General features: G+C 36.1%; 1 protein-coding gene across 7 annotated transcripts in view; it reads left to right on the top strand.

Annotated features, from left to right (window-relative positions):
• The first annotated feature begins 534 nt into the window (after positions 1-534).
• agtpbp1 (ATP/GTP binding carboxypeptidase 1) overlaps positions 535-18,435 on the top strand; it is a 71,146-nt gene continuing 53,245 nt past the window's right edge. For 6 of the 7 annotated variants that reach the window (XR_009811545.1, XM_061928978.2, XM_061928976.2 and 3 more), the window contains exons 1-3: positions 535-659; positions 7,323-7,378; positions 13,576-13,706. Coding sequence is in view for 6 of the 7 variants with exons in the window: in XM_061928978.2 (XP_061784962.1) it covers positions 7,341-7,378; positions 13,576-13,706 (169 nt within the window). In the remaining variant the exon portion in view is untranslated. Of the gene's footprint in view, positions 660-5,799; positions 7,379-13,575; positions 13,707-18,435 lie in introns of those variants that run through there. The other variant, XM_061928981.2, reaches the window with a different exon arrangement.

Raw genomic sequence — 18,435 nt, 5'->3', positions numbered from 1 at the left:
AACCCCCTGGCGCTGTTTTGTACTGTTTTTATACTGTTTTGTACTGTTTTTGTACTTACTTTGATTATTATTTTCAATTGTTTGTAAATGTTGACATTTATAAATAAAGGTTTATAAAAAAATTTAAAAAAAAAATTGAATTACAAAAAAATTACCAAAAAAACCCCAAAATTAAAAATAAGTGTATTTTTATTTCGTGACGACTATGCAATGTTAGCAAAGGGAGATTGATTTAACTGCAGCTTTCCGGTCGCTGGGATGTGACGTCATTACAGACAACCAGGAAATAGCTGGGAAATGTAGTTTTTCAGCCTCGTGTTAGGCGACACCAAGGGAAGACGTTTACAGCTCCGAATTTGTGTCCATAAATGTCTTCTTTTTTTTTTTTAATTTCGTGACGACCACGGCACGCTGGCTGCATCAAAGGCTTTTGTGTGCTTAAGTCCACCGTGTAAGTCGTACTCTCGCGTGGTTGACTGACTTGTCAGACTCCCTCTCTTTCTCTCTTTCTCCCTCCTTGACTGTCAGGGCTGCCCCCCCCCCTCCCCTTCTTCACCACATCAACCAGGGCGTTACATGCAGCCGGACGACGCCGGGAAATACACCCCCTTGGAGGCCGCCTTTATCTCCAAGTGGGCAGCCGTTCCTACCAAACGCGGGTTAGTAACGTTTACGCTTTTGCGGCGTCTCCCTGGCTCTTTTATTGGCTTAATGCGGCGCGGGTTTGCCTCAAATCGGCTTTATTGTTGGCGTAGTCCGCTAGCTCGCCGCGCTGTTATTGAGTGAGTCGTCGAGCAGGTGCAGCAGCGGCTCCGGCCCGCTAACCGGGAACCCAACTATCCTGCACGTTTGACAGCTTCATTGAATAACTTATTGACGTTTATCTGTTGTGTCTTTAGTATGCATCCCACTGGGGGGGTATGTGTGTAAAATGAGCCTCAATAGGGTGCTTCCATGGAGGCTACCTATCATCTGTCAGTCTTTACAATGGCTGGCTAAGGACAACAAACACCCAGTAGCAACCTTAACGGGTCTTTAGGGTCTGACCGGCTGCTTCCATTTGGCTCCAAGTGTCAAGGATTGTGCAGACAGCATTGCTTGCACAATAGCTGCAATAGATTAAAGTTAAAGTACTACTGGTAGTCACACACACACACTAGGTGTGGTGAAATTACCCTCTGCATTTGACCCATCCCCTTGTTCCACCCCCCTGGGAGGTGAGGGGAGCAGTGAGCAGCGGCGGTGACCGCGCTTGGGAATCATTTTGGTGATTTAACGCCCAATTCCAACCCTTGATGCTGAGCAGAGGTGGGTAGAGTAGCCAGAAATTGTACTCAAGTAAGAGTACTGTTACTTTAGAGATTTATTACTCAAGTAAAAGTAAGGAGTAGTCACCCAAATATTTACTTGAGTAAAAGTAAAAAGTATGTTGTGAAAAAACTACTCAAGTACTGAGTAACTGATGAGTAACATACACACACATATCATATATATATATATGTATATATATATATATATATATATATATATATATATATATATATATATATATATATATATATATATATATATATATATATATATATATACACACACACACACACACACATATATATATATATATATATATATATATATATATATATATATATATATATATATATATATATATATATATATATATAAATACATTGATATATACAGTATATAATTTATATTTATTTATTTAGCCGTTTTTGTTTACATGTTAAAGGTGTTTTAATGAATATACATGCATGTTTAACACATATAGATTCCTTTCTTTCATGAAGACAAGAATATAAGTTGGTGTATTACCTGATTCTGATGACTTGCATTGATTGGAATCAGACAGCAGTGATGATAACGGCCACGTTTTCAAATGGAGGAGAAAAAAAGTTCCTCATTCTGTCTAATACCACATGAAAGTGTTTGGTTTTTGGCATCTAATTTGTCCAGCTTCCATATTCCTTTTTATACACTTTACAAAGAAATACATTGGCGGCAAACTCCGTAGCTTGCTAGCTTGTTTGCGCTGGCTTTCGGAGACTCTTATTTTGAAAGCGCATGCGCGATGGAGCGGCACTTTTATTGTGAAGACAGGAACTGTGTAGTCAGTCTTTAGGCTTTTGACGGGATGTACGGTTGAAATAAAAAAGGGTCTTTTTTCCTTCACAATTTTGATTGATTGATTGGAACTTTTATTAGTAGATTGCACAGTACAGTACATATTCCGTACAATTGACCACTAAATGGTAACACCCCAATAAGTTTTTCAACTTGTTTAAGTCAGGTCATGTGACCGCCTGGCTCTGTTTGATTGGTCCAACGTCACCAGTGACTGCATCTGATTGGTGGAACGGAGTGAACGTCACCAGTGACTGCATCTGATTGGTGAAACGCAGGCACTTTGAAGGTCTGTCTGACAGACCAAAACAAACAAAGCGTGCATTAACAGATCGATAAAAATTAGTAGCGAGTAGCGAGCTGAATGTAGATAAAAGTAGCGGAGTAAAAGTAGCGTTTCTTCTCTATAAATATACTCAAGTAAAAGTAAAAGTATGTTGCATTAAAACTACTCTTAGAAGTACAATTTATCCCAAAAGTTACTCAAGTAGATGTAACGGAGTAAATGTAGCGCGTTACTACCCACCTCTGAAGCTGAGTATGTACCGTATTTTTCGGACTATAAGTCGCATTTTTTTTCATAGTTGCATACCTGCCAACTACTCCGGTTTTCCCGTAATTAGTACGGTTTTCATCAACCTATTCCGGGTTACGGTTGCAGTGATAAAAAATACGGTTTTTCATTAATTAAAAATTTTTAAAGTTTTATTCACGAAATCGCGTAACAACAATGACAATCGACACTGCTTCCCGTAACTTCCTATCGAGCCATTCCGAATGCCATGCGCGAGGCTATTTATAGCACCGCTGCCAAGCACGAGGCACCAGTTGCCATTGTTTCCAAACGAGCGAACGATCATGGAATCAGCCGGAGAAAAATCGCAAACGAGTCTTAAACCGAAAAGAAAACCGCAGTCATTCCGTGAAGAATATTCAAAAGCCTATCCGGGAATAATTATCCGTTCCAAAAAGGGTGAAAACTACGCGAATTGCACCTTGTGCAGACAAGATTTTTCGATCGGACACGGAGGAATTAGCGATGTAAAAGACCACGTTGGGACAAAAAAACACAAGTCTAATGCCGTTGCTAGCGATACAAGTGGAAAACTTTCAACGTTTTTCGTCGCCCAAACAGATTCTTTGGATGTGATAAATGCCAAAGTTTTATTTACGGAGGCAATAATTGAGCATGGACTTCCAATCGCACTAACTGATCACATGGGACAGTTATTTCGGAAAATGTAATATTTTTGTTTTGAAAAGTCACTGTGACTGATAGAAAAGTGATGGTTTTAGCAACATTTTAACCTGTCTGAATGCTAATAATCATTTTGCGTCGGGGGCGAACCTGAACCCCCCACCAGGACTTTGTCCTGGACCTACCGGGGCCTGCGGCCCCTGGACCCTGGCTACTAGGTTTTTCTGATTTCAAAAGTTGGCAGGTAGGTAGTTGGGTGCGACTTATACTCAGGAGCGACTTATGTGTGAAATTATTAACACATTACCGTAAAATATCCAAATAATATTATTTAGCTCATTCACGTAAGAGACGAGACCAGTGGTTCTTAACCTGGGTTCGATCGAACCCTATGGGTTCGGTGAGTCGGGCTCAGGGGTTCGGCGGAGCTTCAAGACACACCCGACTCATCGTGTAAATAAAAACTTCTCTCTATCGGCGTATTACGGATACGGCAACAGCAGAAGTCAGACTGATTTGCAGGTGTGTAATTTGTTGTGAGTAGGGATGTCCGATAATGGCTTTTTGCCGATATTCCGATATTGTCCAACTCTTTAATTACCGATACCGATGTCAACAGATAAATGCAGTCGTGGAATTAACACATTATTATGCCTAATTTGGACAAACAGGTATGGTGAAGATAAGGTACTTTTAAAAAAAATTCATAAAATAAGATGGTGGTAGAGGGGTTAGTGCATCTGCCTCACAATACGAAGGTCATGAATAGTCTTGGGTTCAATCCCGGGCTCGCGATCTTTCTGTGTGGAGTTTGCATGTTCTCCCCGTGACTGCGTGGATTCCCTCCGGGTACTCCGGCTTCCTCCCACCTCCAAAGACATGCACCTGGGGATAAGTTGATTGGCAACACTAAATTGGCCCTAGTGTGTGAGTGTGAGTGTGAATGTTGTCTGTCTATCTGTGTTGGCCCTGTGATGAGGTGGCGACTTGTCCAGGGTGTACCCCGCCTTCCGCCCGATTGTAGCTGAGATAGGCTCCAGCGCCCCCCGCGACCCCGGAGGGAATAAGCGGTAGAAAATGGATGGATGGAAAATAAGATAAATAAATTAAAAACATTTTCTTGAATAAAAAAGAAAGTAAAACAATATAAAAACAGTTACATAAAAACTAGTAATTAATGAAAATGAGTAAAATTAACTGTTAAAGGTTAGTACTATTAGTGGACCAGCAGTACGCCCAATCATGTGTGCTTACGGACTGTATCCCTTGCAGACTGTATTGATATATATTGATATATAATGTAGGAACCAGAATATTAATAACAGAAAGAAAACAACCCTTTTGTGTGAATGAGTGTAAATGGGGGAGGGAGTTTTTATGGGTCGGTGTACTAATTGTAAGTGTATCTTGTGTTTTTTATGTTGATTTAAAAAACAAAAAACAAAAAAAAAACGATACCGATAATAAAAAAAACCCGATAATTTCCGATATTACATTTTAACGCATTTATCGGCTGATAATATCGGCACATCCCTAGTTGTGAGTTTGTTTATGCACTGTGTTGGTTTTGTTGTTTGAACCAGGTGATGTTCATGCACGGTTCATTTTGTGCACCAGTGATAAAACATGGTAACACTTTAGTATGGGGAACATATTCACCATTAATTAGTTGCTTATTAACATGCAAATTAGTAACATTTTGGTTCTTAACTAGGCATTATTAAGTACTTATTAATGCCTTATTCGGCATGGCCTTATTTTAACCCTAACCCTCTAACCTTGGCTCTAACCCTAACCCTAACCAAATAACTCTAAATTAAGTCTTTGTTACTTAGAATATGTTCCCCTAGTGTCCAAAAAATTCTAAATTAAGTCTTTGTTACTTAGAATATGTTCTTTAGTGTCCCAAAAATTCTAAATTAAGTCTTTGTTACTTAGAATATGTTCCCCATACTAAAGTATTACCAAAAACATAACTTTGTCTTGAATTTGAAAAAAAAAAAAACATTTTATTTTTCACTAAAGAAGGTTTCGGTGAATGCGCATATGAAATTGGTGGGGTTCGGTACCTCCCAACAAGGTTAAGAACCACTGGACTAGACGTATAAAATTTCATGGGATTTAGCGATTAGGAGTGACAGATTGTTTGGTAAACGTATAGCATGTTCTATATGTTATAGTTATTTGAATGACTCTTACCATAATATGTTACGTTAACATACCAGGCACGTTCTCAGTTGGTTATTTATGCCTCATATAACGTACACTTATTCAGCCTGTTGTTCACTATTCTTTATTTATTTTAAATTGCCTTTCAAATGTCTATTCTTGGTGTTGGCTTTTATCAAATACATTTCCCCAAAAAATGCGACTTATACTCCAGTGCGACTTATATATGTTTTTTTCCTTCTTTGTTATGCATTTTCGGCTGGTGCGACTTATACTCCGGAGCGACTTATACTCCGAAAAATACGGTACCACGAATTGATAAGTTGAACAAACTTATTCGGGTGTTCCCATTTAGTGGTCAATTGTCCAGGGTGTACCCCGCCTTCCGCCCGAATGCAGCTGAGATAGGCTCCAGCACCCCCCGCGACTCCAAAAAGGGACAAGCGGTAGAAAATGGATGGATGTACGGAATATGTACTGTACTGTGTAAACTGTACTGTTTCATATAATGTATTTTCCTCCTTTGCAATCTACTAATAAAAGTTTCAATCAATCAAAAAGGGCCAAGCAGGGAGGTAATGGATCCCATTTTTATAGTCTTTGTTATGACTCGGCCGGGGTTTGAACTCACGATCTACCGATCTCAGGGCGGACACTCTAACCACAAGGTGCACTGCTATGTACTTATGAACTCAACATTTACAGTATAGGGGTGTTGAAACTGTTTTTGTTCTGTCATTTGTATATGTATGCAATCATATGTGCACAATATGTATTGTTTATTGCTATTTTTTTGTTGTTTTGTTGCATCAGCTCCGTGCTCTTTTATTGTCTTTCACAGCAGGGCTTCTTAACTTTTTTGACCTCGGGGCCCATTTTTTCCACTACAGAAGGGACTGGGACCCTCTCAAATAAAACCGAATTAGTAATCTTACTCTTGATTTTGATTGTATTCAATAATTATATCTAATAATAACCTACTCACAGTATACAACCTTGTCAAATGATATAAAACCATGTTTTAGAATAAAGAATAATATATCTTTAACACATAAATCTTAAGCTTAGGTCAGGCTGATTAGAAAAGAAGAGTACTCATCAAACATTGCATAAGAAGGGACTAATAAATAACTGCTGAAAAATAAATGCACTTTTAATTATGTATTGCTAAAATAAATACATTAAATTAATAATTAATATGTTTTTTAACTAAACTGTCAATAAAATTGAAGTGCAAATGAAAGTACAGTTTCACCACTTTAGTCATATTTTTTGTGCTTAAGAAACTTCTCTGACTTTTGCTCCGGACTACTATTTGATATTGTCATTACGGCCCCGAGTTGAGGAACAGATCATTTTTGGTGGCAGGACAACAGTTGGACCCAGCCCTATGGTTAAGAAACACTGTTTTATGTCATTTGTGTTCATTAAAGTTTACCTCATGTTTTTACCTTATTTTTGTAGACTTTTTGTATCTGTACTGCAACCACATAATTTCCCCCACTGTTGGATAAGTAAAAGTATCCTATCCTATTTACAACTTAATGACTTGTCTTATCTGTTTCAAGTGCTCCTGTATTGACCCACTTTGTACACTGTAAACTCACATGAATACCGCCCTTAAAATGATAACAATTATGCTGTTTTATGATTAAGACTGTTTGATAGGTATTGCGACGATGTGTATGATTGTGGTTGCAGTTTGCAGAGACTATACTACTGTACACAACCAATTATGCTCATTATTTCACATTGTAGGCTACTGCATACTATTTACACTTCATATGTATCATGTTTCTTTCTCTTGCAGACATGAATTGTTGATTGGATGAAAATGAACAAACCAAAAATGGCCTCAGAGAAGGGGTGAGTTAACTATTTTTCAAATAAAACTTAATTATACCACACAGTAGCTAATATATGTGCACAGTTTGTCACAATCATCTGCTTCATGAAGTGATTGTGCAATTGTACAATTTTACCTTTTAAAGCCCATTTATCATCAAATTCATTCATGCACCGGCTAATTGTCTTCGTCTTAAAATGGCAATTTTAGTAGACTGATGTCATTATATTAAGAATAAAAAAATGGCATTTCCACACTAAAAACACAATATATTAAAGAGTAAATTAATACATTTACAACAAATACATTGCAATACTATGAGAACTATTAAAAATTATTTTACAGGTATATATACTAGTTATTTTAATGAGGGGAAAAAACACAAGATAGCCAGGGAAAAAAATGTATGCATTTTAATAAGAATAAATTAGTAATATTATGAGCTTTAATTTTACAGGAATGCTTTATAGATAGTCACAATTTGAAAAGGTGTAGTAATATAAAAAAACAACAATGTACAGAAATAAATGGTTTATATATGAGAAAAAAAACAAGAAAAATAAAACCCAACAATTTTATGAGAATACGTTTGTATTAATATGAGAAAAGGCTGTCATTTTCTGAGAATAACATTGTAAAAAATAATAATAATGATTTTCTTACAAAACAAAAACACAATTATTGAGAAAAAAATTAGTCACAATTTAAAAAAAAAAGAAAATGCATATATTTACAACAAATATGTTGGAATAATATGAGAAATATTCAAAAATATTATTTTTGAAGAAATATATGTTTTAATATAATGAAAAAAAGCACAACATAGTTATGAAAAAACCTCTGAATCTTACAAGAATAAATTGGTAATATTATGAGAAAACGCTGTCAATTTAGAGGAATGAATTATAAAATGTCACAATATAAAAAGCGTAGTAATGTGGGAAAAAGCAAACAAACAAACAATAATATATTTTTAAGATCCACAAGATGGTCACTAGAAAAATAAACCCCTCGTAGTTTTATGAGAATACGTTTGAATACTGTCATTTCATGGAAATACTATTGTAAAAAAATAAAATAAAATGAAAATACTATGAGAAGAAGCTGTCATTTTTTTGAGAAAAAAATGAAAAAGTCACAATTAAAAATTACATTAAAAAAATTAATAAAATTACAGCAAATACATTGTAATAATATGTGAAAGATCCTAAACATATTATTTACATTTTATAAGAAGGATTTAGTAATATTATGAGAAAAAGCTGCCATTTTACAGGACTGCATTTTAAAAAGTAACAATATAAAAAGGTGTAGTAATGAGGAAAAAAACAATTCACAAGAATATATAGGATAGGATACAATACACTTTATTTTTCCCACAATGGGGAAATTAGGTAGTTGCAGGGCAGATACAAAAAGTCCACAAAAAATAAGTATCAAAACAAAAAACATGAAAACAAGAGGGAAACATCAAGAACAAAAAGGAGGGCACACAGGAGCTCATGCAACCAGCAGGCATTAGAGTGGCGCTGTAATATATGAGAAATATGAAATATATGAGAAAAAAATACAATATTGTCACAAGAAAAATAAAACCCTCACAATTTTATGTTTGTATTAATATGTCATTATTTTTGAGAAACAAATAAAATCACAATAAAAAAATGAAAGTATTTAGAAACAAATATTTTGTAATTTGAGAAATATCCTAATATACATTTCAGAAATATATTTTTTTAATATGAGGAAAAAAACACAAGATAGTCACGAAAGAAAATACATTTTTCACAAGAATAAATTAGTAATATGAGAAAAAGCTGTCGTTTTACAGGAATGCATTTTAAAAAGTCACAATGTAAGAAGGTGCAGTAATATGAGGAAAAAACAGTCAACAACAAATATATTTTTTAATATATGAGAAAAAAACAAAAGATGAAAAATTAACAAGAAAAATTAAACCCTCAACTTTATGAGAATATGTTTATTATTATGACAAAAAAACTGTCATTTTACAGGAGCACAATTATAAAAAAAAAGAAAAAGTTACATAAAAACAATTATATTGTGTTTCTTTTTTTGAGTCACAATAGGAAAATAATTTTTTTGAGAAATAACTTTTTCAAGAATATGTTTTTAATATGAGAAGAAAAATAGGTAGTTACAAGAAAAAAACCCTCATAATTTTCCAAAAATACATATTTTATTATTACATATTCAATATTATGTGAAAAAACTGTCATTTTACAAGAATACATTTGAAAGTCACAATAAAAAAGCTGTAATATGAGTTGTGACCTCAACATTTTACCATTATGTATTCTTAATATTATGAGAAAAAAACTTGTCATTTTACAAAAATTAAAATTAAATGTGATGAGAAAAATACGTAATATAATGGGAACACATTAGTAAAAAAAACACTAAAAGCATTAGAAGGCAAAACATTAATGGGAATATTTACATTACAACATGTTACATTATGATAAAAAAATGACATTTTAAAGAATAAAGCCATAAGATAAAGTAAAAAAGATACAAAAAATCCAAATGTTTTTTATTACAAGAAAAAAAAATGAAATGAAAATTAAACCTCAATATTATCAGACAAAGTTTATATACACAAATAAAATGTAATATATTTTTTGTCAACATTTTTAATATTACAAGAGAATAATAATTATAATTTATATTGTGGAAATTTAGGCATTTACTCAGTATGAAAAATACCTATTTTGTGTCTTAATATTACAATTATTTTATTAAAAAGTCTCATTCTTTTTGTAATATTTGTACTTTCTTGTAATGTAACTTATTTTTGTATTGTGGGGCGAATAGTCTCTGGACTGTGAGATATGTAACGTGTTTATTCAGGCTTGTATTTAATCCTCTATGGATTTTCTTTTTGTCTGTATTTTTTCCTTTCTGCTGTCCTTTGTGTGCACTCTCTGCGCTCTGTCTTTATAAGGACATACTTGAGGAAGCATGGAGCTCCACTGGGTACAATCACAGACTTTTCTCCCATGTTCGATGTTGCTGTACCAACACGTCACCTTTGACCCCAAGCGTGAACCGCGCTGGCTAACTTACTGAATTTTCAGTCCCTCGGGTGCTTTTATATTTAACCGTGTGCTCTGTTAGTTCTATATGCATCCTTCATGTACGTGATGTGTCAGAGAATATGTTTCGTGTGAGTTATAATGTTGTAGTCTTGCAATAAATCCTCCCCTCATGAGGTTCTAATTCAGGTTTTGTTGCAAGAGCTGCTGATGTATTGTCTGTATTAAGTGTCATCTTGTAGGCTGTGAATGTGTGAGTCATTGTGCAGCAACTGGATATCAAAGTGCCGTGTCGTTGACCACCACAACAATTTACACAATACACAATTCGATGAAAAGCACTATTACTGCATATATTGTCGCTTTTCCCTCTGAGAAGAACACGGATCTCCTTTAGTTTACTTCTTAGCATATTGGCTGCTCTTGGGAGATTTTATCCTAGAGGAGACTGAGGGCTGCTGCAGCAAAGTGGAGACTGGGGCGTAGAGATGGGGGATATCGCAAAATATATTGCAGCCTCTTGCGATAATATATCACGATATGTTATTGGACATATAAATGATAATATAATCATTTCAAAACAGGTTACACGTGTGTGTGTGTGTGTGTGTGTGTGTGTGTGTGTGTGTGTGTGTGTATATGTATGTGTGTGTATATATATACTGTATATGTGTGTGTATCAGTGACGTGCGGTGAGGTTGATGGCTGGTGAGGCACTGACTTCATCACAGTCAGATTTACAAACATATGAACCCTAAAGAGTATCTTATTCACCATTTGATTGGCAGCAGTTAACGGGTTATGTTTAAAAGCTCATACCAGCATTCTTCCCTGCTTGGCACTCAGCATCAAGGGTTGGAATTGGGGTTAAATCACCAAAAATGATTCCCAGGTGCGGCGCCGCTGCTGCTCACTGCTCCCCTCACCTCCCAGGGGGTGATCAAGGGGTTGGGTCAAATGCAGAGGACAAATTTCATTACACTTAGTGTGTGTGTGTGACAATCATTGGTACTTTAACTTAACTTTAACTTTACACATACAAACTAGCACACAAAAAAGCACATTTAATAAAAAAAAAACGTTATTATGGTCTTACCTTTACTTAGAAATTAAGTCCATGCGCCGCAACTAAAGCCGTCACTTAAACTTTCCACGTGCAAGATTGAATCTATTTAAAAAAATGTAACCGAGGGTTTATAAATGTCGCCTATACTGTATGAAACTACAAAATAACAAACACGGAGGCTCCAGTTTACACGAGTACCACTTTATTTACCTTCTTTCAGAAACCTCCGCAACGTGACATCACTTCCGCTCTTAGCGCCTTCAAAATAAGAGCTCAAGGCATATACTGTATAACAGCGCATAACAGGAACTTAACATCACAAAGAGAAAAGCCCATGAAAATAGGATTAAAAAAGTTAAAAAGTGCAAAAACAATAATGTTGGTGTTGGAGGAGTTGTGAATTATGTACACCTGCAGTCTGCAGGTGTATCTAATGTTGTGTCCCTGCAGTCATTCACAACTCCTCCAACACCAACATTATTGTTTTTGCACTTTTTGGCTTCTTATGAAATATTTTTTTTAAATAGATTCAATCTTGCACGTGGAAAGTTTAAGTGTGGGCTTTAGTTGATATAACAATTCTACGGCGGGGGTGCAGGAGGCGAGCCTCAGCCAGTGCGTCTTTTGCAGCCGTTTTATGATCGCTCAGCACAAGAAATACTTTACACACATACAGTTGTTGACAAAATACACTGTACATTATATACCTCAGCTAACTAAACTATGGAAATGTATAATATAGTTCATATAGCAATACAGTCTCACTGCACAGCAGGCCAGCAGTTAGCCGAGTCATTGCGCAATCCATGTTGCGGCACTGAGTGACGTGCCTCAACTGGCTGCTGATCACCGCACCGTCTCTTCTCAGTATTTGAACGGCAAATGTGAAAATTCAGCGATTTTGAATAAAAATAATCTAAAACTGGTGAAGTTAAATGGAAAATAACTTTATAGTATAATCACTGGATACATATAACAATTTAATTTTTTTTTTTCTTTTTACATTTTTTTTCTTTCCATGATGGCAGGCACGTCACTGGTGTGTATATATATATATATATATATATATATATATATATATATATATATATATATATATATATATATATATATATATATATATATGTATGTATGTATGTATGTATGTATGTATGTGTGTGTGTGTATATATACAGTATATATATATATGTGTGTGTGTATATACAGTACATATATATATATGTGTGTGTGTGTGTATGTATGTGTGTATATATATATATATATATATGTATGTGTGTATATATATATATATATATATATATATATATATATATGTATATATATATATGTATGTGTGTGTGTGCGTGTGTATATATATGTATATGTATAATATATATATGTATATATATATATATATATATATGTGTGTGTGTGTGTGTGTGTATGTATGTATAGGTGTACATATTGTATAAATATAATGGATGTAAAATTAATACAATTCGATTTTAAGAGTTTGTGAAAGTTCGACTCTTACCTTGTTTACTTCCGTGGCAACCTCCTTAGTGTTTTGGAATCCATCAGAAAGATCAAGCAGCAATAATGCGCCAAACATGGATATAAGTGTTGAAATAGTGCTTTGCATTTTTCCCATCATGATTTTTAATGGATGGGTGTATATCTGAATTTCTTTTATGGTGCATGGACGTTTTTTAATAATATCTACAACGTGTGTTATATTGTGTTTATGTGTGACCATGTCTGTTGGCATTAAGTGTTATATTTTTTTTTGCACTATGACTATTAAGTAAATGGTGACATTCATACTATGATAAGTGGTCATAGACATGAATTACTCATCTTGTCCACAGAATGGCGACAAAACAGCAGCAGCATAAAAATGGACTTTTACAAATGAATTCAAATCTTCAGGGTATATATGGTGGGTTCATCTAGCTCGTGGCAGGTATCATGTCCATGAGGATGACGTCAAAAAAAAGCCGTAACTTGAACGCTGATCTTTTCTCCAAAGTGGAGCCAACACATGTGGAAGATGATGCATTTAGGAACACATATTACCGTTAAAACATCTATAATCTGTCCTAACTTGACTTTACAGTGTTCCCAGTACCTCCAAAGTGCACATACTACTGGCCCAACTGGAGAGGATGACCGGCGACTCTATGGTGACGGATCCCGAAGCGAGCCGGCAGATCACCTCCAAGCTTCTTCACCTCATACAGACGCAAGGTGAGCGGTGACGTCGTTCAGCAGGGCGTAGTGTGCATTGATGGAAAAGGAAAGAAAACACATGAGAAACCTGAGCTTCTGGTTTCTCTTTGGGAAGCCAGCAACACACGTGAGGCGCTTAAAAATGTGAAGGGTGTGGACATTTTTGTGTCCTACAGCCAGGCAGACCCTAAATAGTGGCCGCAGACAGTGCACAAAGCCTCAAATAGGGGACTCAGTCCTAAATAGTGGACACACTCACACACACACACACACACACAGCCTGAAATAGTGAGGACAAGCTGAAATAATAATGCATGCGTCCAGAACATGAAAGGTGGAAAGGAGTGCATGTCACACCCTTCTTGTACTATCGCTATGCACTGACCTCTAGTGGTGAGTACCATGCATTACAATACAGCAGTCTTTCACCCAACTACAGTATATACAGTAGCTTCAGCTTCAACCTCAAACTATGAAAAAAGAGAAGAAATTACAGAAGTACGACAATAAATACGCGGTTGTGATTTTATTGTAAATGTATTATATTTTAAGTTGGATTTATAAATACATACTATTACAGGACTGGGTCAAAATATTGAGAGAAGAAAGATTATGATAGTACATTTAGATTATTATTAGAAAAAAGTAATTCTGTATATGTGTGATATCATGAGAAAAACAAAATGACATACTATTGAGTAAAAACATTTTTTTTAAATAAATACCGTAGTTATATAATGAGGAAAAACTCGCCAAAAATTGAAGAATTAAAAAAAACATATAATACAGTATATTAGAGTTATTCTTCAAATATATAATTTGGTACCTGTCCTGTGCCCATAGTTTGCATAACCACTACTTATTTGTTCACTAGAAATAGAGAGAGCCCAAAAATGGGGATTTTCTTAGTCAATGGTGGGGAAAAAACAATATTGTTATTTGCATTAACTGATTATTTGCTTTTTGATATTAATAATAATAATAATAATAATAATAATAGAATGCAACATCTGAAGGCGAACATAATCACTTTCAGGGTCAAGCTGTCTCTATCTAACAAAACTTGTAATGTATCACGTAACATTTCACGTAGCATTTGAACATACTTGACTGTGTGTCCTCCGGAACAAAGAGAACAAGAACCATCCGGATTGTTCTAGGCGCAAAGTTCAAAAGCCAGCATCTGTGATGGTATGGGGGTGTATTAGTGCCCAAGGCATGGGTCACTTACACATCTGTGAAGGCACCATTAACCTCTTAAGGCCCAAGCTGTTTGTTTACATGTTTTTTTAATTTCCCTTTGCTATTTGGGCTTATTGGACATTAATTACAATAAAAACAAAAAATCTTCTTTTTATATGATGTACTTAGTCCATAAGTACACAAACATGTACTTCATGTGTAGTGACATGCTAATTTTTTATTTTTACACTTTTTTTTTTCCAAATTCCATTGTATGTTATACTCTTCTGACACCACCAGATAGCAGTATAAGTGTCCATATGTCGGCATATGACCCCAATTCAGTAGTGTACACAATTTTGGAAAGAAGAGCTAAAAGGTGCAGTCCACGCATGTGGTCACTAAGGCCTTTAGAGGTTAATGCTGAAAGGTACATACAGGTTTTGGAGCAACATATGTTGCCATCCAAGCAACGTTATCATGGATGCCCCTGCTTATTTCAGCAAGACAATGCCAAGCCACGTGGTACAACAGCGTGGCTTCATAGTAAAAGTGTGCCTAGACTAGACAATTTGGCCTGCCTGTAGTCCAGACCTGTCTCCCATTGAAAATTCTAAATTTCTGTTTTTTATGTTAAGATGTAGTGCTGAGTGTACTTTAATGAGAAATAAAATGAACTTTTTTCTCTTTAGCAAATGGCTTCAATGAAACAAAGAGTGAAAAATTTAAAGGGGTCTGAGTACTTTCCGTAGCCACCGTATGTATTGTATGTAGCACTGAAAATGACCTAATCCATAGATATTTTTAGGTAAATATCCTCCTGAGAACCCATCCAGTTGATATTTGTTCTAGGGCTATTTCTTTTATCAGAGTTACACATTCTGGGGGAACATAAAACCCCTGTTGTGAGAATCACAAATGTCCACTGCAGAGGATGCTTGCTCCCAGGAGGATATACTATAATTAGGGATGTCCGATAATATCGGACTGCCGATATTATCGGCCGATAAGTGCTTGAAAATGTAATATCGGAAATTATCGGTATCGGTTTCAAAAAGTAAAATTTATGAATTTTTTAAAACGCCGCTGTGTACACGGATGTAGGGAGAAGTGCAGAGCGCCAATAAACCTTAAAAGCACTGCATAATATCACATAATATCTACGGCTTTTCACACACACACACAAGTGAATGCAATGCATACTTAGTCAACAGCCATACACGTCACACTGAGGGTGGCCGTATAAACAACTTTAACACTGTTACAAATAAGAACCACACTGTGAACCCACACCAAACAAGAAAGACAAACACATTTCGGAAGAACATCCGCACCGTAACACAACATAAACACAACATAAACACAACAGATACCCAGAACCCCTTGCAGCACTAACTCTTCCGGGACGCTACAATATACAACCCCGCTCCACGACTGTATATATCGGTGTCGGTTGATATCAGAATCGGTAATTAAGAGTTGGACAATATCGGAATATCGGATATCGACAAAAAAGCCATTATCGGACATCTCTAACTATGATACAAGCTGTACACAGACTACACTAAAGTATATCCAATGTGCTCTCCTACAGTAATATACCTTGAGAAATCAAAAGTAACCGCTTTCGTGAGATGCTGAGTTTACATTTCCTCTTCTATGGTTATCATCATAAATTTCCTGTTTGCCATTCGTCCTGCATGTAAACCCATCCTCCTTGTCCAGTGTGCACCACGACTGATGGGCTATAGTTGGAATGTCTTGTGTGTGTCTGTCAGCTGTTCCTCCCTCATCATCACACATGCACACACACACACACACACACACACACACACACACACACACACACACACACACACACACACACACACACACACACACACACACACACACACACACACAACACATTATATGGCGTGAGCCAGGAGTAACTGTAAACCGCATGCTGGACTTTGCTGGACTGAGGTTCTCATGTTCAACAGTATTACAAGAGAGGAAGAACATGGGCGGCGGCAACAAGTGAAGGTTTTTGTGTAAAGTCGCTACGTGCTGCTTTGTGACTACAATTAGCAAACATTTTTTATCTGAAGTATATAGAGATGGAGCGCCGCTACAGCAGGAAATACTATGACGGCCACTCCGACTCTCCAGGTAGGCTTAGCTATGTTTAACTTCCACCATCTTCAAAGTGAGCTTTTTCGTGAGCTTTTTTTTATTCGGCATTATTTGAGCAAGTTCTTTATCATGGTTGGTGCAGTTGTTGAGGGAGCGGCAGGAAAACCTGATAAAAATGTAAGGACCAGCTCCCTGTGCTCGTGAAGTTGTACACCACTGCAAACTACCACCATATTAATAAACATTCTGTTACATTTATACTTAGTGTGTGAGGTTGTTTTCTATCTGTGCATTAATAAATATACACCTTGTGCAAAACTTCAAACCAACAACTATTTTTTTATTAGGAATGCTAACAAATCATCTTCACATTACGCCTTTCTGATGAACATATTTATAAAATGTTTTAAATAATTTAAATGTAATAATACAAATATAAGTACAGTTTTAATAAAGATGTCAGGCCAATGAGAGGTGTTGGCAGCCCGTATTGGCCAATTTATGACCTCCTAATATGTTAGAACAGTGGTTCTCAAACTTTTTTCACCAAATACTACATCAGAAGACACTTGGCTCTCCAAGTACCACCATAATGACTAACTAGGGCTGGGCGATATATCGATATACTCGATATATCGCGGGTTTGTCTCTGTGCGATATAGAAAATGACTATATTGTGATATTCGAGTATACGTTCTCACGCAGTTGCTTTTACCTGCGGGCATTACACTACAGGCTCTTCCCACTCTTTCTTGTCTCCTTTTCTCACAGAGACGTAAAACAAGCGCACTTTCTTACATACGTCACATACGTATACGCCCTCGATGGAGTAGAGAGGTAGCGGCATGGGTAACATTAGCTGTGGTGCTAACGGAGCAGTGCGAGTGGTAATACGAGAGAAAGAAGGTGCAAATCTGGTAACAAATGAAGGAAGAATTAATTACCAAGAAAAGCAGCACGGGTTCCATCGTGTGGCGGTGGTTTGGCTTCAAGCGGGAATATGTCGAACATACAACCGTAATATGTCAAGTATGTGGCAAAAGCGTACAAAAAGTAGCAGCTCTACTAATGTAGCATCATTTGAAAAGTCACCTGCTAGAGAATGAAGAGTGCTTGAAACTCTGCATGTCAACATCTCCGTTCGGTGCCACACCAACAAAATGCCGAAGCAACCATTTCCACATCAACACCGTATGAAAAGAAATAGTCAACAACAGAAGGAGATAACGTCCGCAGGAACCTACCACATAGTGAAGGACATACGCTATTTGATTTCCTATTATGCAGCTCATTTTTATTTGACACTTATTGAAATATCTTGTGTGACATCATGCACAAAAGTGCACTTTACTAGTTTTAAACTATTGTAGTGGTGTTCTGTACAAAAAGTGCACTTTAATTTAGTGTTGTTTTGATATGTCATCTTAGTGACATCATGCACAAAAGTGCA

This window comes from Nerophis lumbriciformis, linkage group LG33 (assembly GCF_033978685.3).
Source record: "Nerophis lumbriciformis linkage group LG33, RoL_Nlum_v2.1, whole genome shotgun sequence".
NCBI lineage: Eukaryota > Metazoa > Chordata > Actinopteri > Syngnathiformes > Syngnathidae > Nerophis > Nerophis lumbriciformis.
This window is presented reverse-complemented; position numbering and strand designations above follow the sequence as displayed.